The 22,551-nt window shown below is 41.9% G+C and overlaps 1 protein-coding gene across 4 annotated transcripts in view; it reads right to left on the bottom strand.

The window, feature by feature from the left end:
* Positions 1 to 13,784: 13,784 nt before the first annotated feature.
* Positions 13,785 to 22,551, bottom strand: part of USP15 (ubiquitin specific peptidase 15) — a 103,857-nt gene continuing 95,090 nt past the window's right edge. For all 4 annotated transcript variants that reach the window (XM_073651867.1, XM_073651870.1, XM_073651868.1 and 1 more), the window contains 4 exons: positions 18,805 to 18,954; positions 17,974 to 18,077; positions 16,692 to 16,780; positions 13,785 to 15,051 (listed from right to left, as the gene is read on the bottom strand). In XM_073651867.1, the coding sequence (XP_073507968.1) occupies positions 14,866 to 15,051; positions 16,692 to 16,780; positions 17,974 to 18,077; positions 18,805 to 18,954 (529 nt within the window). In that variant the 3' untranslated portion in view covers positions 13,785 to 14,865. The remainder of the gene's footprint in view (positions 15,052 to 16,691; positions 16,781 to 17,973; positions 18,078 to 18,804; positions 18,955 to 22,551) is intronic.

Raw genomic sequence — 22,551 nt, 5'->3', positions numbered from 1 at the left:
CCTTGGCCATATCCCTGAGTAACGCACACCTTGTGCTTTTTGATACTCTAGTAACGTTGCAGCTCTGAAATATGGCAAAACTGGTGGCGAATGGCATCTTGGCAGCTTCACACTTGATTTTCTTCAATTCATGGGCAGTTATTTTGCACCTTTTTTAGCCAACACGCTTCTTGCGACCCTGTTGGCTATTTCCCATGAAACGCTTGATTGTTCGGTGATCACGCTTCAAAAGTTTGGAAATTTCAAGACTGCTGCATCCCTCTGCAAGACATCTCACAATTTTGGACTTTTCAGAGCCCGTCAAATCTCTCTTCTGACCCATTTTACCAAAGGAAAGGAAGTTGCCTAATAATTAAGCACACCTTATATAGGGTGTTGATGTCATTAGTCAACACCCCTCCTCATTACAGAGATGCACATCACCAGATTTACTTAATTGGTAGTTGGCTCTCAAGCCTATGCAGCTTGGAGTAGGACAACATGTATAAAAAGTATCATGTGATCAAAATGCTCATTTGCCTAATAATTCTGCACATAGAGTATTAGAAATTTCACCCAAATCACCAATCATCAGTGTTAAGAAACTTCCTAAATACAACGCCAATTCCAAGAAAGTAAAATGTAAAGAAAACAAGAATGTAATAATTTGGAAATTTATCATAGTCATATTTTATCTACAACAGAACACATATCAGAAGTTGAAAGTTTGATTTTTTTCCATTTCATTTGAAAAAATTAACTCATTTAGTTATTGATGAAAGCAACACATGTCAGAAAAGTTGTGACAGGGTCAGGTATAGCATTGTGTAGCATCTCGTCTTCTATTCATAACAGTCTGTAAGCTACTGGGAAGTAAAGAGACTAATTGTTGGAGTTTTGGGAGAGGAATGTTGCCCAATTCTTGTCTGATGTACAATTCTAGCTCCTCAACAATCCTGGGTCTTTGCTGGATGTTTTGTTTCAAAATGTTTTCTAATGGTGAAACTTCTAGACTGCAGGCAGCCAGTCCATCTCCCGAAATCTTCTTCAGTGAAGCCATGCTGTTGTGATGGATGCAGTAGGTGGTGTTGCATTGTCTTGCTGCAATATGAAAGGCCTTCCCTGAAATATATGTTGACTGTATTGGAGCATATATTATTCTAAAACCTCTGTGTAATGCTCAGCATTAAGTGCCTTATAAAACATGTAAACTGCTCATGCCACAGACCATCAAAGATGCAGGCTTAGAACTGTGTGACGATAACCAACTGGATGGTCCCTCATTTTCGAAAGATCACAGTTTACATAAAAAAATGCAAATTTTGACTGATCTGACTATAGAACCTGATCTGACCACAGAACAGTTTTCCATTTTGCCCAAGTCCATTTTAAATAAGCTTTGACCCAGAGAATATGTCAGTATTTCTAGATTGTGTTGATATAGGTGCATCTCACAAAATTAGAATATCATGAAAAAGTTCATTTTTTTCAGTTCTTCAATACAAAAAGTGAAATTCATATATTATATAGAGTCATTACAAACATAGTGATCTATTTCAAGTGTTTATTTCTGTTAATGATTATGGCTTACAGCCAATGAAAACACAAAAGTCATTATCTCAGTAAATTAGAATACTTTATAACAACAGCTTGAAAAATATTTTTCAAATCCAAAATGTTGTACTACTGAAATGTATGTTCAGTAAATGCACTCAATACTTGGTCGGGGCTCCTTTTGCATCGATTACTGCATCAATGCGGCGTGGCATGGAGGCGATGAGCCTGTGGCCCTGCTGAGGTGCTATGGAAGCCCAGGTTGCTTTGATAGCAGCCTTCAGCTCGTCTGCATTGTTGGGTCTGCTGTCTCTCATCTTCCTCTTGACAATACCCCATAGATTCTGTATGGGGTTAAGGTCAGACGAGTTTGCTGGCCAATCAAACACAGTGATACTGTTGGTTTTAAACCAGGTATTGGTACTTTTGGCAGTGTGAAAAGGTGCCAAGTCCTGCTGGAGAATGAAATTTCCATCTCCAAAAACCTTGTCGGCAGAGGGAAGCATGAAGTGCTCTAAAATTTCCTGGTAGACGGCTGCGCTGACTTTGGTCTTGATAAAACACAGTGGACCTACACAAGATGACATGGCTCCCCAAACCATCACTGATTGTGGAAACTTCACACTAGACCTCAAGCAGCTTGAATTGTGTGCCCCTCCACTCTTCCTCCAGACTCTGGGACCTTGACTTTGCATTTACTTAGTGTGTCAATGACTGCCTTCTGAACATCTGTCAAGTCAGCAGTCTTCCCCATGATTGTGGAGCCTACTGAAACAGACTAAGGGACCTTTTTAAACACTTAGGAAGCCTTTGCAGGTGTTTTTTGTTAATTATTCAAATTTACTGAGATAATGACTTTTTAGTTTTCATTGGCTGTAAGCCATAATCACCAACATTAACAGAAATAAACACTTGAAATACATCACTCTGTTTGTAATGACTCTATATAATATACGAGTTTCACTTTTTGTATTGAAGTACTGAAATAAATTAACTTTTTGATGATATTTTAATTTTGTGAGATGCTTGATAGAACTTTAACTTGCATTTGTGGATTGTATGGCGAACTGTGTTCACAGACAATGATTTATTGTCATATTCCCGAGCCAATATAGTGATTTTTTTTTTTTAAACTATACATTTTTCTTAAACGGTTTAAAGAACATACATAGCAAATATATATCAAAACATAACAATACAAATGATTGAGTGGAATCATGAAGGAAACAATAAGGGGGAATGCTGAGGGGTGAGATGAGGGGAAATGCTGAGGGGTGAGATGAGGGGGAAGGGGGAATAGAAGAAGCCCAAAGGAGAGATCAGATATATCTTTTGGATGAAAATTTATTAAGGTTAATCAAGGTTGGATGAAGCCTGCAGATATGAAGCTGCATAAGGGGTGCACGTGTCTTCTTGCGCAAAGTGTGTCATCGGCGCTAAGTGTGTTGCAGTTATTTCATTCAGATGTTATTCAGGTCAGGATTCAGGTAACCACACCTTATACCCTCTTTACGCACTTAAAAGATATAAAAACATTGCTTAATGTGAATGTGTACTATGTCTTCACTCTCTCCCCTGTAGTCCTTCACTTTTTACTAACCCCATTAATCCCTAAACCTTGTAATGAACTGTTCATCTCTCCCTCCATCCTCCCTATCCATCTAACCTCCTCCTCAGAATTGTTCCTCAATATTCAAACCTGTCTCCAAACACAGACCGCTACCTCATGCTCACTCCTGCTTCCGCCTACTAACTTTCTCTTCTCCTCCTCGCTGCTGGCGATACCTCTCCAAATCGTAGTCCTCCTCACCACATCCCCACAGTCACTTCTACCTCTCATCCATGACCTACCACAAATTTCCGTAACCTTTCTAACCTTATATCCATCTGCCCAGTCCCCACTTCCCCGGTTTCTCTAACAGGAGCTCTATGGAATGCTAGCTCTGTCTGAAACAAACTTTCCTACATCCATGATCTTTTCATTACTAACAAACTTTCCTTCCTCGGCATCACAGAAACCTGGCTCACCACCTCTGACACAGCTTCTCCAGCTGCGCTTTCTTATGGTGGATTCCACCTTTCCCACACACCCCGCTCCTGCGGCAAGCATGGCGGAGGAGTTGGTATCCTCCTGTCAGATAACGCCTCCTTTTCTCCAATTCCACTGCCGCCCTCCATTACTTTCCCCTCTTTTGAGGTGCACTATGCGCGCATCTACTGCCCCTCGAACTGGCTGTCATTTACCGCCCCCAGGGCCAAACACCGCTTTCTTCGACCATTTCACCACTTGGCTACTTCACTTCCTTTCAGCTGGCATTCCCACTATCATCATGGGTGACTTCAACATCCCCATTGAAACTTCCCACTCACCTGTCTCTAAGCTCCTATTCCTCACACCCTCCTTCGGCCTTGCTCAATGGTCTTTCGCAGCCACTCGCAAAGATGGCCACATACTGGACCTCATCTTCCAACGCCTCTGTTCCCTATCTAAACTCTCTAATTCTCCTTTCCCTCTGTCTGACCACAACCTACTTACATTCTCTTCCCTCTCCTCTCTAGGTGCACAATCCCCACTCCACAAACTTGCATACCCTCCCAGAAATCTCAAACACCTTGACCTACACTCACTCTCAATCTCTTCTCCCTCTTAAAGACATAAGTTCCTTACATGGTGCAGATTTTGCTGCAGCTTTATTGAACACCACAATAGCTGCAGCTCTCAATTCAGTAACCCCCCTCAAAGCTCGCACAATCAATAAGGAACCCTGGCACACCAACCTGTCTAAAGAACTGAGACGGGCCTCTAGGGTTGCTGAGTGGAGATGGAAAAGTCATAAGTTACTTACCAGTAACAGGATTTTTCGGAGACCATAACAGCACCACGAGAGAGGGGATCCGCCCACCAAGGACAGGAAGCCTACAGGCTTAAAAGGGGCAGCCCTCTCCCTCGCCTCAGTTTGGATTACAGAGCATTGAGAGTACCACCAGGTTAGTAGACATAGCAAACAGCCATAAAAATAATATTTTTTATACAACACCAACTAAGTGTGAAATCTTTAATTAATAAATAAGGAGTGCTCCCATAATATGAAGGAAGGGAATATAAGGGTGCTGTCATGGTCTCCGAAAAATCCCATTACCGGTAAGTAACTTATGACTTTATCGGTCGACCATGACAGCACCACAAGAGAATTGCAGAGATGAAGAAGTCTAGGGAGGGACCACAGCCTAGAGCACCCTTCTCCCAAATGTGAGGTCTGATGAAACACCCAAATCCAGTCTATAGTGCCTATAGAAGGTAGATGGAGAAGACCAGGTAGCAACCTTACATATGTCTTCCATCGAGACACCAGTCTTCTCCGCCCACGAGGTCGCCACTGCCTGGGTAGAGTGAACCTTCAACCCCTGTGGCGCTTCCTCACTACTGGAAGCATAAGCTAGAGTAATAGCCTCTCTGATCCACCTAGTATGGTGGACTTAGCAACCTTAAGCCCCTTTCTAACCCCTTGGTAGGAGATAGTTCTTTGTTTACCCTTCCCGAAAGCCTGGGTGACTGAAAGGTAACTAATCACACATCTTCTTACATCTAAAGTATGGAATTCTGCCTCTTTTTGGTAACTTGGATTAGGACAGAACGAGGGTAGGATTATTTCTTGGAGCCTATGGAAATGGGAAGCTACTTTAGGGAGATATGCTGGGTCAGTTCTAAGAATTATTCTATGGTCCAGGATCTGAGTGAAAGGTGAAGCTGAAGACAGAGCCTGGATGTTGCTGATCCTCCTAGCTGATGTTAGAGCTATTAGAAGCGCTGTTTTAAGGGAGATGGACTTAAGGGTTGCTGAATCTATTGGTTCAAAGGGTGAACTAGTTAGTGCTTTTAGAACTAAATTTAGATCCCAGGGTACGAAATTGGTTTTGATAACAGGCCTGGATCTAAACACGACTTTGATAAAGCGAGAAACCGAATAATTGCCCGCCAAGTCACAGTTATATAGGGCACCCAATGCAGAGACTTGGACTTTTAGGGTACTTGTTGCCAACCCCAACTCGAGGCCCTTCTGTAAAAACTCTAAAATTTTACCAATTGGCTCCCCCTCACCAACTAAAGAACCAGAAAAAGCTTAAAATTTCTTCCGAGTTGTAGCGTAAATTCTAGTAGTGATAGGTTTTCTACTACGCATTAATTATCACTAGTTCCCGAAAGAATCCTTTGCGTTCTAACAGAGACCTCTCAAGTTCCACACCGTCAAGTGGAGGCCAGGAGCTTGAGGATGGACTATTGGACCCAGGACGAGGAGATCCGGAATCTCGGGCAAGACCCAAGGATCGGAGATGGACATGTTCCTCAGGCATGAGAACCAGGGCCTCCTGGGCCGAAAGTGTGCGACCAGAAGAACCCTCGCCTTGTCCTCTCTGATCTTTCTTAGGACCATGGGAAGAAGATTCAATGGGGGAAAGGCATAGGCCAGGCTGAAATCCCAAGTTACTTGGAGGGCGTCCACTGCCAGGGGGTTTTCTATGGGATTTAGGTAACAAAAGAGCTCTATCTTTTGATTTAGTCTCGTGGCAAAGATCTCTACCACCGGAAGCCCCCATCTTTGGACTATTTGGGAAAAAATGTCTTGTTTTAGTTCACATTCGCCCTGCCTCAGAGAATAGCGGCTTAAGTAGTCTGCTTTTATGTTTTATGTCTTTTCCTTTGATGTGGAGGGCCGTTAAGGAAAGGAGATGGCATTCCGAAATCTGAAAAAGATGATCCGTCACTCTCATCAGTGATCTTGAAGTTGTACCCCCTTGATGGTTCACGTAAGCTACCGCAATCCTATCTAAAAGGATCTTAACGTTTTTATCATGAAGGAAAGGCAAGAAATGATTAATCACTTTGTCCACTGCTAGCAGTTCTTTAGTGTTGGTGGAAAGACCCTTTTCAGTATCTGACCAAGACCCCTGGGCTACCATATCCCCCAGATGGGCCCCCCACGGGAGCTTGCATCGGTGGTAATTATCTTAGTGACTCTAAACACCCAGGGAACCCCTCGAGATAGGTTCACCACATTCACCCACCACTGTAAGGACTCAACTGATCGGGGTGACAAGAATATTCGTCCTTCTAAGTGCTCATTTAACAAAACTTCATTATGTAGAACGTCCGACTGTAGAACTGTGGAGTGGTATTGTGCCCACAGAACCCCGGGAAGGCAAGATGACAGAGTACCCAACAAGGACATTGCAGCTCTAAGGGACATGACCGGGTTTGATAACGCTTTTACTACCAGAATTTTAACCTTTTGTTTTTTGGCTTCCGGGAGGTAACATACTTGAAGGTCTGAATACAGCATAATACCCAAAAACTGCTGTATTTTTGAAGGCACTACCCTAGATTTCTCTAGATTCAGGATCCAGCCCAGACTTTCTAAGATGGAGGTTAGTAATTTTAGGTGTTTATCACATTGGGAGGCCGAGTCTCCAACTATCAAGAAATCATCCAGGTAAGGGATAATTAAAATATCATGTTCCCCAACATGAGCCATGACCTCTGCTATAACCTTAGTAAATACCCGGGGGGCTATGGCCAGACCGAATGGCAGGGCTCTAAACTGGAAATGTTTAATTTCTCCATCTATGATGAAACCTACCCTAAGGTATTTCTGGAAATCCTTATGTATAGGTAAATGGTAATAAGCGTCTTTTAAATCTAATACTACCATGTAACAGCCTGAAAAAATCAACTTTATTGTTGATTTTACGGATTCCATCTTAAAGGTGGGGACTATCAAAAACTTGTTAAGGGCTTTCAAGTTAATGATACACCTAAATGAACCGTCATGCTGGGACTTCCACTAGGACCGCTTTACGAACCAAGTCCAGGACTTCCACTTGTAGGGCAGTCTACTCTCATACTGAGGAACGGACTGGGGTCAAGATGAATCTCCCACGAGGAATCTGCCAAAACTCGAACCTCAGACCCGTACCTACCAGATCAAGGATCCAGTTACTGTCAGAAATTTTTGTCCAGACAGGTAAGAAGCTCAACAGCCTCCCCCCTACCTGGGCTGCGAGTCATTTACTCGGGGCCCTTGATTAGAAGAAGAATCGAATAGGAGCCCTCTACCTTTCGGCCTGCGGTCTTCCCATTTCTCCTGACCCTTCTGCGGTCTTTTTCGTAGAAATCTTCTTCTATGGAAAGGATGTTTATAAGCAGGAACAGGCAAGCTAGAGAACCCTTTCTTTATGTCACTAGCTTTATCCAGAATCTCGTCCAGAACAGGCCTAAAAAGATGCTCCCCTTCACACGGTATAGTGCAGAGTCTCGTTCTTGCCTTTTTATCACCTGGCCAACATTTAAGCCACAGGGCTCTACGGGCTGTGTTGGACATGGCGGCTGACCTTGCCACCAATCTGACTGAATCCGCAGAGGCATTCGCCAGGAAGGCTGCTGCCCCCTGTAAGAGTGACATATCTGATAAAATCTCTTTCCTGAGTGTTATTCTTCAGATGGGATTCAAGCTGGTCCAGCCATATCATTAGGGACCTGACTGTACAAGTAGCGGCAACCGCCGGCTTTAAAGCTCCAGCAGTCATTTCCCAAGTCCCTTTGAGAAAGGTGTCAGCTTTCCTGTCCAAAGGGTCCTTAAGAGCCCCCATATCGTCAAAGGCGAGAGTCGATCGTCTAGATACCTTAGCTATGGCCACATCTATTTTTGGGGCTTTCTCCCAGGAGGAAGAAGCTGAGTCTTCAAAGGGGTATTTTCTCTTAAAGAACGGAGGGAGAACACCCTTTCTCTCTGGTATTTTCCATTCTCTACGTATCAAATCCTTGAGTTTATCATTAAAAGGAAAACTTCTTCTTTTCCTTTGCCCCAGCCCCCTGAACATTACGTTCTGGACTGATTTCTCTGGTCTGGCATCTGTAATATCCATGGTTGAGCGAACCGCTTTAACCAAACCATCAATCTCATTAAGTGGGAAACAACGCTGACCCGCACCACTGTCTGAGGAAGTGGATGATGAAGAGGCTGAGTTGTCCGAGTTCAACTCATAAGCCAATGACAAGGAGTCATCAGGGGCTGGGGAGATCTCACAGTCTGTATCCACCTTTCTCTTGGCCTCTTTAGAGAGGATTTTACTAATTTCACACTTGACTAAGGTTTTCAATCCCGAGCCAAACTAGGGGTCTCATCTGCTAGCGTCTGATTGATATAGGATTGACACAATATTTTGGGATACGAGTCTGGAAGGACGGTATTACACAATGCACATTGAAAATGCTTGGTCTTGGAGGCACACTTCTTCCCCTATTAAAAGATAGAAGGGTAGAAGGGATACTCCATTACGAAGTGAACTTTCTCAAAGATCACTTACCCAGGCGGCTCAAATGGCTGGTACCTGTTTGGAGGAAGGACCTTTCTCAGCTGGGGGATAATTCCTGGAGGCTGCAGATTCGTCCATCCTGCTGGAGCCGTGATGACAGGACTTAGACGCCGAACCTCGCTTTCCTGAGGACCAGACATTACCAGTAGCTCGAGGGTGATGCACCTTTTGAAGCTCCCCAAACAGCCGCTGAGATGGTGAAGATGGCGACTGCTGAACTTGCTGCTGCTGCTCACTATCAGTCTCCATGATAGGGAGAAGTGAAGCTGGGAAGCCCCGAACAGCGGTGCTTGGGCCAGTTAAATAGCTGCACCTGTTCCACCCTTACATTAATCCCAATTACCTGTTTGTATTTAATTATATATATATTTTTTTAAGACAAGGGACGCCGCCGCGGTTAGTATCGCACTTATACTTGCGATTGAGATGCACGTGAACGGACTTCCGGGTCCCGGTCACGTGACCGCCCCGAGGCGCTTTGATGTCATCAAGCCGCGACTCACAGGAGGCCGGAAGCGCGTGCCTGCGCGAGCCCCGAGGACGCCGAGATGCTCCAGCCGCCGACGCTCCAGGGGGATGATCGGCCCTTTTTCCCAGGTTGCAGTCACCGCTGAACCGACGGGGCTGCCACCCCAGACAGGGACGTAGTCCCCCAGAATATCCAGAGAGCCATGCTCCGCCGGGTGTCGATGGGAATGGCATCCCACGCAACCCGCCATTATCTTCAGGGCGTTAGTGGACTTGCCACCCCAGATAGGAGCGCAATCCCACTGCAGTCCGGACCAGTCCAGGGGCAGCCCCCCCCCCCCCCCTCAGGGGGTGCAGACCTGGCTGTAGCAGGTGATGTTAGGGCTGCCACCCCACTGCTATCCGGTGCAAGGATGCTGTGCATTCCCCAGATAGGGGTGCACCGGCATAGCTGACTCTGGAGCTGCCGATCCCAGATAGGGGCGTTGTTCGACAGCCGTCGCCATATCCAGCTTCATAAGAAGATCTTCCATGAGTCTGCTATAGGTTCCCTCCATCACGGACTGGAAACCAAACTGAGGCGAGGGAGAGGGCCGCCCCTTTTAAGCCTGAAGGTTTCCTGCCCTTGGTGGGCAGATCCCCGCTCTCGTGGTGCTGTCATGGTCGACCGATAAAAGTCCCACTCCAACGAGCACTTCATCGCATTCAAACAGTCCCTCACTACTTTCAAGTCCAGACTCACTGCAGCAAAACAACCTACTTCTCACCTGTCATATGCTCCCTCACAACCCTAAACAGCTATTCAACAATTTCATTTCTCTCCTCCGTCCCCCAGCGCCTCCTCCCTCTCCTCTCAGCCGAGGACTTTGCCTCATTCTTCAAACAGAAGAGTGATGCCATCAGACAAAGCTTTTACCTAAAGTCCCCACAGCCCCTTCTGATATCTCCTCAATCCTCCTCCTCCAAAACCAGCTTCTCCATTATTGCTGAAGATCAACTTTCCTCCTTACTCTCCAGACAGGTAACACGATTACTTCAAGTGTGATGAATGTGTGAGGAGAAAAATCACATTTGGCAGAAGACTTCATCCACTATATTTAAAACATAAAACTCTCCTCATCATTTTGCCAAGGAAGCATACTTCTCCACCCTCATCACCTCACTATCAAATTATCCTAAACAACTCTTTGAAATCTCAATCGCTCCTTAATGGTAAAGTGCAGGTCCCTATCACCAATCTCAGAATTGGCCACTTATTTTAAAAAATGACAATATCCACTAGGAAATTACCCCCTCAAACCCTTAGTATCATGAATCCCCTTCCCTCCCATATTTCATCCAGTTCACTTTCTACATTTGAACTAGACACAGAATAAGTTACCAGGCTCCTAGCATCTTCTTGCTCTATTCCCTGCACTAGTGACCCTTTCCCCTAAAACATCCTTCAGTCCATCTCCCAGCCATCACTACCCAAACTAAAATATTTAGTTTCTCTTTTCCTTCTTGTATGTCTCCTTTCAGTTTCAAACACGTGGACATAACCCCATTAGAAAAAAAAACAGTGGGGTATATACAGTCGTGGGAGGGAGTCTACAGTACTTACCCCCACTAAAAGGACCTAAACTTAACTTTTATATATATATATACATAAATGTGGGCGTAGAACTAATGCAAAACAGGGCAAACTATTATTTGGGGGGACTATAGTTTATTGATTGAATGTTATTATTTGGTGGACTATATTTTAATAGTTTGCCCTGTGTGTGTGTGTGTGTGTGTGTGTGTGTGTGTTTTTGTGTGTGTGTGTGTGTGTGTGTGTGTGTGTGTGTGTGTGTGTGTGTGTGTGTGTGTGTGTGTGTGTGGGGGGGGGGGTGTTTGCCCCCTTTTGGTACATAACTCCTTTACTTAAAAAAAAAAAAGAAAAAAAAAAAAAAAAATCTCTTGACCCGTCCTGTTCTGCTAATTACAGATCAGTCTTTAATCTTCCCTTTATCGCTAAACTCCTGGATCGCTTGGGTTACGCTCATCTAAATCAGTTATCTTTCAGATAACTCTTCTTGACCCTTTACAATACAGTTTCAGCTTTTTAAACTCAACAGAAATGTCCATTACTAAAGTTTCTAATGACTATTGGCTAAATCTAATGGTGACTACTCTATTCTCGATCTCTCTGCAGCATTTGACACTGTGGATCACCAACTCATCCTCACTACGCTCCGCTCTATCGGTTTCAAGGATACTGCTCTGGCTTGGTACTCTTCTTACCTCTCTGACTGCTCGTTAAAGGGGTACTCCTATCTCCAAGATCCTATCCCAATATGTAGTAGGTATAATGGTAATAATACCTCCGAATAGAAATTTAGTAGTTTTTCTGATTTGTTATGTCTTTTTCGTCATGTGCAGGCACTGCAGGACCTTAGGTATCTATGGTTATGACCAATCGCAACAATCACTAGATCAGTGGTCAGAACCATGGATACCTAAGGGCCTGCAATGCCCTGCACTTGAGGAAAGAGACATAGCTAAATCAGGAGAACTATACTACTTTTCTACTTGGAGGTATTTGCTGATATTATTACACCTACTACATATTGGGATATGGTCTTGGAGATGGGAATACCCCTTTAAGTGTATAATTTTCTGACACTTCTTTCTATCCTCTCTTCCTAAGGGTGCCTTCACATTGCATTTGTGGGTCCCGTCAGAGCATACATCCGAACCCCCCCACGAAACGGGGATTGGACATATGCGCCGACAGGGCCAGATTGTAATGATGCAGACAGAGTGAATGTGCGCTCTGCCGTGCATCATTTTCGGGAGTGTAAGCCTACAAGAGCTGGACACTCAGAGGTAGTAGACTGCGTCAGAGTGTCAGCCTCTTGTAGGCTTGCAGTCCTGAAGATGGAGCACGTTCGCTCTGTCTGCATCATTACAGTCTATGATCCTGTCGCCGCATAAGTCCAAACTCCATTTTGCAGGGCTTCACAAACAGTACTCTACATTTCCTCCCTCATCTCTACCACCTACTCATGCTCTTTATTATGATATTGACCTAAGACTAACATCCACTATAATCAGAAACCTTCCGCTTTTGTTTCCAGACTTTCCTCAAGGTGCAACAGTTATCTGGAATGCGTTACCCCATTTAGTACAATTCTCAGCTTTAAGCGTGTCCTAAAAACATCTCTCTGAAGGCAGTCCTATGACATCAACTCGCTAATTTAACTTTTCAGTTTTCCATTGCTACATTTTCCTCAGAATCTGGTCCTATCATCTGTTTCCACTCACTCCATACTAGCTTGTATATGGACATAGACAGATACTGGCTGGTGATTGGCTAACGCAGCTTTAAAAAAATACCCTTATTTATTATATAGATGGCCAGAACATACAATAAAACCCCTTTTTACTATTTATAGGACCCCTATTTCATAATAGACTGTAAAATCTTGCGAGGAGTGCCCTCATTCATCTTTGAATTGTTGAACTGTATGTTGCTCTGTTTTGTCTGATATAGATTGTAAATGAACCCTTGGACTTGTAAAGTGCTGCAAAATATGTTATAAATAAAATTATTACAATATAAAATAAAAGGTATGCTTTCCTTTCATTTTTTTCCATGTACTTGTGAGAATAATATTTTGCGGATGGAATTTTACATTCTAGGAAAATGTTAAAGATAAAAAAAAAGAAACCAGACGACATAAGGCCTTCAACAACTTTATTTAAATTTCTATAAATAAATTAATCATGCACATTTTAAATGTAAACCCAAGTGAACGTAAAGTGCAGACAAACCTGTAACCTTCGTCATGCAGAAGGTTAACATTTGACATTATAAAATGAAAAAACCAAAAGCAGCTTTAAAATACCAGGATATAATCACATCAGCTTTAATATCGAGCTAGGAAGCAAAGCCAAACCCTCAAGTCTCCTGGTCTTATACATTTATCTGTATTCTTAATGCTAAGGTATAAATAAAATAAATTTACCAAAATGTGCACTCACAGAGTGAACTTGTATTTACAATACACAATTTAAAACCTATTGTAGTTTTATTACATTGGTTCAAGTGAAGAAAGTTAAACTTTTTCTTTTAACTCTTTAAATTAGTTTTCCTCCGCCGGGACAGTAAAGAAATTTGTCAGGTAGTAGATATGTAAAGCACGTCCCACCATTTACAGAGTCTTCTCGTAGGCAGTGTACAAAACAACGATACATTCTTCAAACAAGATCACAGGTAAAGCAGCAAATAAACAACTTGTCTTACAAAATGTTCAATGTTTTCTAGGTTGGTTGGTTTGTTTCTTTTGGCATCCTGGACCCTTGAATGCAGTTAGCCAACATTAAATCCAAGGCTTGTTTGCAATATACACAGTACAGCTTCGGATAGTTGAACATGCAAATGTCAGTTTTCTTTCTTTTTTTTTTTTTTTTTTTTTTTAGAACAATTTACCCTTTGAGATGAGTTGTAAGGCCATTGTGAGCACACGAAATTCCACAGACCTACCTTGGATAAAGTCATACATAGTAAAACTCATAGGAACTAAAAAGAACATCATCCCATTAAAGATTCTTCCACAGTAATTGTCAGCCATTGTAAATGGTCTTTTTTTTTTTTTTACATTTGCAGTGTCACACGAGAGCTCCATATTCCCCTAAATTAAATATATTGGATGGGTAGAAGTTACAACACAAAAGTTAAAAACAGAAGTTCAGAAAATGTAACAGTTTTAAGCAAATATAACAGGAATTCAACAAGTGACAGGGGAAACTTACATTCAATCCAAACTATTCCATGACACAGCATTGTGAAATCCAAATCCAATACACAGCTTTAAATAAAACCCAAACTAGATCTTAAAAGGCTAAAACACCTTTGCTATCCCCCCCCCCATTTCATTATTCAGATGGTGGTATACACCGATTCCAGAGTGATTCAAAGACATTAAGTAAATATATAGTGGAAATAACTGACCTATATATCAAGCATAACCCAAAAAAAAAAAGGAAAAAAGTGGCTCTAGTTCTGCCATGGAAATGAAACTAAAAAAAAAAAAAAAAAAACACATATCTAGAAATAAACACTAGAGTAAGTGATAACACAGTATCCATCGCTCTTCCTACCCTCAAAGGCTCAGCAGATCAAAGCCGCACTCCTAGCATCCAGCGTCGCGAGCCTTTGAGGATTTAAGAGATGTCATATCACAGCATAAACTAGTAAGAGCAGCAAACATGACATTTTTTGTCGCTCCTTAATTTGCAGAAATAAATCTACGTGGAGCAGAGATTGTTCAGTCACTGCACTGTTCTGTCATGGAACACTGCAATAAAGGGTTGAAAAAAAATCAGCAAAACCACACAAAAAGTTTACATTCTGCCAGCTGTGATTCATCGTTTTATATTTTGGTTTAAAAAAAAATATATATATATAGTGGCTTTTTAATAAAGGTGATTGCCATTGCCATGGATGTGATCACAGGCCCCTTTAAGTTAGTTGGTATGCATACAGTTTTCATTCTCTATGTCATTTTCATTCTCATTCGTCTCCTCGTCGCTCTCCAGTGCGGCTCCCGTGGTGGCTGAAGTACCTGGCGTGACTTCTCTGTCCAGAGGAAAGAAGCCAGTCCCGCTAATAGTATCTTGCCGTTGATAAAAAAGAACATATGCTGCTTTGGACTAAAAAAAACAAAAAAAAAAAAAACGAACAAGATTTAGAATATGCCGTAGTCTTAAAGGAATTTTCCTGTGTTTAAATTTTCTCTCTCTCAGTTACATTATACAAAACATTAGCATTTCTGGTCTTGGTAGCACTGGTGAGAAAAAGCTGGTTCTACAATGCCGCTTTTTATCTAAGGGAATCCGTCAGCAGGTTTTTTTTTTTAATGTAATCTGAGGACAGCATGAGATTGGGGTTAAAACACAGAATTCAACTATGTGTCACATGTCAGGCTGTCTGCTGTTTACTTACAGTAAAGGTTTTATCACCTTGTGATGATCATTGTAGTGACCAGCAGGCTCTCATCAAACTCCGCCCCCTCCTGAGATAAGCAGCTCACTGTCTATAGACTGATTGTGTCAGAACTACTGCACCCAGTAAACTGAGATACATCGTTGAATTCAAAGTCGCTTTCTCTACATTATGCCGCTCTCAGATGTAGCAAACTCTGCTGTCAGATTTAACCCCTTCACGACAGATGACATGCATGTATGTGATCGGCCGTGTCTCTGCCTTGGATCTTTCCCCGCACTTGATGGCCGATTTAATCAGCCATCAAGAGCCTCTAACAGCCGCGGGTGGATCAGACCATCCGTGGCCAGTGTTCATATGAAATCGAGATTTTTGCTATGCATAGAAGTGCTGCTATGTATAGCACAGGCAATCGGACGATCGCAGATTCTCCTAAGCTCCTATTAAAAATAGTAATAAAAAAAAAAGTTTAAAAAAAAAAAATTAAAGAAACAAAAAAAGTTCAAATCGCTCCCCTTTTTGCCCACATTAAAAATAAAACAATTAGAAAAGAAATGCACATTTTGTATTGCAGTGTTCAGAAATGTCCGATATACCAAAATATAAAAAATTAATCAGATCAGTAAATGGCCCAACGAGAAAAAACATCAAAATGACAGAATTACCTTTTTTTGGTCGTCGCAACATGACAATAAAAAGCAGTATCAAAACATCGTACCAACCTCAAAATGGTATCAGTAAAAAAGTCAGCTGAGGGACCAAAAAATAAGCCCACACCCAGCCCCAGATCATAAAAATGAGAACGTTATGGGTCTCAGAAAATGGGGACAAAAGCTACTTAAACAAAACAAAAATAAAAAACCTATACATGCTTGGTATCTGTGTATTTGTACTGATCTACAAATCATATTGCCCGGTCAGTTTTACCATATATTGAACATGGTAAAAAAAATCAACAAAAAAAACACCATTGTGGAATTGCACTTTTTACTTTTTTGCAATTTCACTGCTCCTGGAATTTGTTTCCAGTTTTCCAGTACACTATGTGGCAGAATGAATGGTGTCCTTCAAAAGTACAATTTGTCTCGCAAAATAAAAACCCTCATACGGCTATATGTCTGGAAAAATAAAGTTATGGCTCATGGTAGAAGGGGAGGAAAAAATAAAAAATTGCAAGGGGGTTCAGTAACCTGCACAAAACCTGCAGAAAAGCAGGCATCACTTAACCAGCTATGTACAAATTGACCTGGAAGGTGGGGCTGAGCTACTGAGCATGTGTGACCATTGGACACGTTAGGTAAATGCTTCCAAGCCTGCAGAAATCCGTTCGTACACACAAAATACTCACCACTATCTGGTCTTCAGATGCAGTAGAAACGCTGCTGTCATCAAAATAATACCATTTTCCATCATCTTTATTTTTTGCAAAAGCTGTGTCTAGGTGAAAAAAAACAAAACAAAACGAAAATACATCAAACTCACCCATTCTAAAGATTATTCTTTATGTCTAAGAGAGAATATTTTCAGGTTATTCATAGAGTTCAAGACATGGCAGAATTAAAGGGGCTGTCCGCTTTAAGAAAATGTTCAGCTCCCCCTGCAGTTTATTAAAAACAAATAAAATAAACTGTGCTGTACTCACCTTTCCTGGGTCCAGCGCCGAATCTCGGCCACTGCTTCCAGTATCTGGCATTAACTGTGGCGCAGATGTCATGTTGACAGCCAATCAGTGAGCTCAGCAGCTCTGAAAGGGAGGATCCATCTACATTGGCAGAGCCGCTGAGCTCACCAATTAGTTGATGTGAAGTCTGCGCCACATGCAATGCGAGACACCAAGAGCAACGGTGGACACTTGCCGGTAGACCTAAGGAATGGGAGCATAGCGTGGATATTTTAGAAAGCTGCAGATGGGGCTGAACATTTTCTCAAAGGGAACAACCCCTTTAAGTAAATTAGTCTGTGGATTCACTGCAAAACCCCATCTATTAGTACTGTTTAGCAAACTGCTGAGGATTTGTGACAATTCTGCCATATCTGAACCTAGCCATACTGTAAAAGGTGGTGTCATTAAAACCGAACCCATGAAAATCAAATAAAATACTACTTCCGTGTCCTCTTGTGATTTTTGGGATCAGTGATACCCAACAGCTAAGCGGGAGAGAAAGTCTTGCAGAATCCAACTTATGTAATACTGAATACCTTTTACAACGTGTGAAAACATATTTGTTATATAGTGTATACATCCCAATTAGCTCTATGAGAAATAGGTTTTTCAGTTGTAGAAATAAAATGGCACATACCCACTAGTAACACACCGTGCAGCATGGCTGCTGGCTGCGCTAATGGTAGCCGTGTGATTGAAGATTCATGCATTTATGAGGTTTATAAATGCAGAAAAATAAAATGATTGGGCACTGTATAACGCCATAAGGTGCAGCACATGCCAACATACAGAGTGCCTCAGGCTTCACAGCATGGAGCCAAAGGCACTGTGTGTACGGCCATATGTACAGGATCAGTCAGCAAGTGATGTAGTACAAGACGCTTCTCACCGCCTGCCAAGCTCCTGTATGCCCTGCAATGTACTGTATCACTAATCAATGGTGGCAATAAAAAGGGCTGTGACTTACAATGGCCGCCTCCCATTCCTCCATAGTGGTTTGATACAGCAATTAAGTTGTAGCAACAGGGGCCAGCGTTTGGATTGATGAGGAATTTCGACATGTCCAAATCACTGTTGAGGTGAAAAAAAAAAGAAACATTAAAATATGAGGGCAGCACGGTGGCTCACTGGTTAGCACTGCCGCTGTGGGGTCCTGGGTTTGAATCCCACCTAGGACAACATCTGCAAGGAGTTTGTATGTTCTCCCCATGTTTGTGTGGGTTTCCTCCGGGTTCTCCGGTTTCCTCCGACACACTCAAGACATACTGTTAGGGAATGTAGATTGTGAGCCCCAATGGGGACAGTGGTGACATTATCTGTAAAGCGCTGCGGAATACGATAGCGCTATACAAGTATAATAAACCCACGTAATAAAGGTCTTACATAGCACACAAGCTATAGGACGCAAAATCTATTTCTAACTGTAAAAAGGACCTAGAAATAAACATCTCATAGAGGTGGTGTAATGGCTAGTAGGTAAGTGACATAAGGCTGGCGCCTGCTCACATTAGATCTAAGTTGGCAATTTCTGCAGGATCAGCTGAGGATCTAATATGGATGGGGGCCTCCTGATACATAATGGCTGATCCTTTTGTTCAGTTTAAGAAAAGCTGATGCCACACAAGTCTGTCAGCATCTCTTTTATCGAGAACACAGGAGACTAGACAGAATCAAGCGTTCCTGTATATGGGGAAATCGGGAAAGACCAACATCCAGCTATCTAATGCGTCTGGCCAAGGGTACAGATACGGTAATAAGAATCTATTAATCGTTCACAAAACATTTCAATGGATCTTACCTTACAGGAAAATCAACTAATGTGTCCAGTTTATCCCTCATGTATCTACTATATGAAAAGCGTTTCAAGTGCACCACAAGAACCGGCGGCAAGGACCAGAGATCTAATTTTTTGGTTGCTTGCTGATGTTCCTTACAATTTGGACAATACCTGTAAAAATAGATTACATTCAAGTTCTTCCACAATATGCTAGAATAATCTACACAAAGGTTAGAAACACTGGCTGACCATCAGGCTTAGCAATGCTGTAAGCAGCGGTATGGGAGCTCTCACATCCAAATAATGGATGAAGCAGGACTAGGTCTAACTAATTCATCACAATTGGGACAGTGACTAAATCATGTAGGGCATTAGCATTAGAATAATAAAATGACCAGACACAGGTTACTACATCCTCAATACTATGAACTTTTTTTGTGCAGTCCTAAAGCCATTTCCATGCCAAATTACAGCAGTGTAGTCTATGATACAATTCACTTGGGTAAAACACAATTTACACAAATATATAGTGAAAGGCTAAATAAATAATAAAAAAAGGAAAAAAGGCACATAATAGTCAGTCTAGGATTGAGGAAAAGGAATGACTGTTACATTTATCAATGACTATGATGCACAGGAATCCACATTCCTGCACAAGAAGGTCTTCATGACCTCTTCTAGCATTACACGGGCACATTCTTTACAAAGAACCAACAAGCCCTAGAATTCACAAATCTGTTCTATCACATAGCAAAGGCTGATCTAAGGCCACATTCACACGATCAGTATTTGGTCAGTATTTTACACCAGTATTTGTAAGCCAAAACCAGAAGTGGAACAATACAGAAGTGGTGATGTGTTTATATTATACTTTTCTTCTGATTGCTCCACTCCTGGTTTTGGCTTACAAATACTGATGTAAAATACTGATCAAATACTGAACATGTGAACATGGCCTAATAATGAGAGGAGACGGGCAAAATGTTCCTTTAATAATGCTGGCCAAATGCATCCAGACCACTAGATTAGTGGCCCTCAGGCTGCCGCCTGTAGAGAATGGTTAGAGTTGTAGTTCTGCAGCAACTAGAGATCTGCAGGTTGGGGTCAGCTTTTCTATAGGAGTGTTTTCCAGCCTAAGATCCCCCCCTCCTCCCCCAAAATATGGACGATCTCAATCCTACGCCAACGTACTGAACTTGCAGAATAATATACTTCTAATGTTGGCAGCTTTGAGTATCCATGCATAAAGCAATCTCAAATAATGAAATTAAAAAAGAAAACAAAAAAGAAAAAACACAAGAGAAGATTAATGTCAGTGTGAAAGTTTCGTTTTTACACAATCAGTACGGCCAAACAATGCCTACTTAGTTCCCCATATAGTGCTCAACTAATTCACTACACAATTGTTCCAAATGAAAAAGGAACCAGTCATCTGAATCATGCTGCCCAAATGAATCAGAGTTTGGCTTTGAGGGATCGGTCTCTCCCATCTAAGAGACCGGGGCAGGGTAAAGTTCGGCGCAGCTTTCTCGGACTAGTCGGTTGAGACCTACAGTTTCAGGACAGTTTTTCAAAGTAAAGTATAAAGAGCTCCAATAATGCAGACAGACTCTGATTCATGCTACCTGTGGTTCGGCGGAATGAATCAGACCACAGGTTCCCTTCAATGCTGCCACTCAGTATCTACAATGCAGGTCACCAATATTGGCACCCCTTCATTATTTTCATAGACTGTACTTCAGAAATAAATGGCATTGTACCAAAATTATATCCTCAGGATTTTTTAATTAGTGATCCAAAGTAATACAATAATAAAACATTGTTTTTCAACTTCCATGCAATTTCAAAGAAGAAACAGAATAAACAGCATGTGCAGCAATAAAGGCACCCATAATTAATACTTGGTTGCACACCCTTTGGCATTGATGACAACCTCCAAACGTTTCTTGTAGCCATCTATAAGCTTCTTGCACTTCTCAGCTGGAATTTTCTCCCACTCTTCCTTTGCAGTTTGTTCAAGCTCCTGAATGTTTGCAGGGTTATTTTTCCCAATGGCAGATTTCATATCACCCCAAAGATTTTCAATGGGATTGAGGTCAGGATTCACTGCTGGCCTTTGTAAAACAGTCCATTTTTTCCTTTTTCAACCATTTCTGTGTACTTTTGGATGTGCACTTTGGGTTACTGTCTTGCTGGAGGACCCATGATCTTCGACTCAAACCAAGTTTTCTTACACTGGGTAGGACATTTCGCTCTAAAATCTCTTGATAATTCACTGATTTCATGATTCCTGTGATATGGTCAAGGCCTCCAGTATGAGAAGCAGCAAAGCAATCCCACAGCATTATAGATCCTCCACCATGCTTAACTGTTGGTAAGGTGTTCTTTTCCTTATAAGCTTCATTGCGCCGTCTGTAAAGAAACTGTTGCTTTGTATTGTCAAAAAGATCTAATTTTGTTTCATCTGTCCACAGACTATTATTCCATAAGGATTGTGGTTTGTCAAGGTACTCTTTGGCAAAGATTAGTTGTTCCTTTTTATGTCTTTTCTTCAACAAGGATTTCTTCCATGGCATTCGCCCATAAAGCTCTCCTTGGTTTAGTGTGCGGCGTATGGTACTTGTTGAAACCAAGACCCCAGACTGTTCTAGGTTGGCCTTTGGATGTTTGACGTGGTGTTTTTTTCCAACATTCGCACCAACCTTCGAAGACATCTCTTGGCAATTTTCCTCTTTCCCGCACGTCCAGGGAGCTTCTTGATGGTTCCATGATTGGCAAACTTCTTAACAACATTGCGCACTGTTGAAACTGGGATACCAAGGTCTTTGGAGATGGCCTCATAACTTTTGGAAGTCTTGTGTTTGCTAGTAATAGCAGTTCTGATGTCTTCAGACATCTCCTTTGGCTTCACCATTGTGACAAAGGAACAGGGCCAACCATGTGGCTTTTTAAAACTCTGAAGTCATCATTCATTGGCTAATTCATGTCACATGGGCTCCGACAATTAATCAGAGAAGAATCTCTTTTGTGATTTACCACAGGCGAGTCAAAATGTGTTTCCATACTAAATTAATGCAAAGGGAGCCAATACCAGTGCACAGCAAGCTTTAGGTTTTTCTATTTTCCCTCCCATTGTTTTTGGCTTTAAATTATTGTTCATCATTTGCTCTTTTTTATTTAACACAAGTGCTCTATACAAAAAAAACTGGTTTCACTTGATTCACTTTTTTCAGGAGATATTCCACATTATGTACTTAAACTTCATGGATACCAATAAAAATGAGCAGGACTGTAAATAATGCCGAATTACACTAACGTTCATGGTACAAGTAATGTGGATATTCATTTATCTGGCCAAGAGCAGCACAGGCAATGATGACAGTCACAGTACAATGAGTGCTGTAACCCACTCACAGTCTCACAATGCCACCACTAACCTTCAGTTAGTAACCTTCACTAACCACACATAGTATAATTATACACAATGGGGGAAATTTTGAGAGCAAAATTCATGGCAAAAACTGTTTTTTTCACGACTTGCACCATATTTATTATGAGCTTTAGACACCATTTGTGCCTTGTATGTCAAGGGATATGGCCTCACTGAAAGAAGGTGTGATTTATCAGGAAATGGGACATGGACTTGCGTGCAACACTGTGCCCCAAAAAATGCACCAAAATTGGGATGCAAATTTTTGACACAAAATTAGGTAACCAATAGGTGGTGTAAACTTAGATTAGACAATAAAAGAATCCAGCAGATTTATA

This window comes from Phyllobates terribilis, unplaced genomic scaffold, assembly GCF_046119375.1.
Source record: "Phyllobates terribilis strain yellow unplaced genomic scaffold, ASM4611937v1 Scaffold_11__3_contigs__length_659146591, whole genome shotgun sequence".
In the NCBI taxonomy this organism is placed as follows: Eukaryota; Metazoa; Chordata; class Amphibia; order Anura; family Dendrobatidae; genus Phyllobates; species Phyllobates terribilis.
The sequence above is the reverse complement of the archived record's forward strand: the minus strand, read 5'-3'. Positions and strand labels throughout refer to the sequence as shown.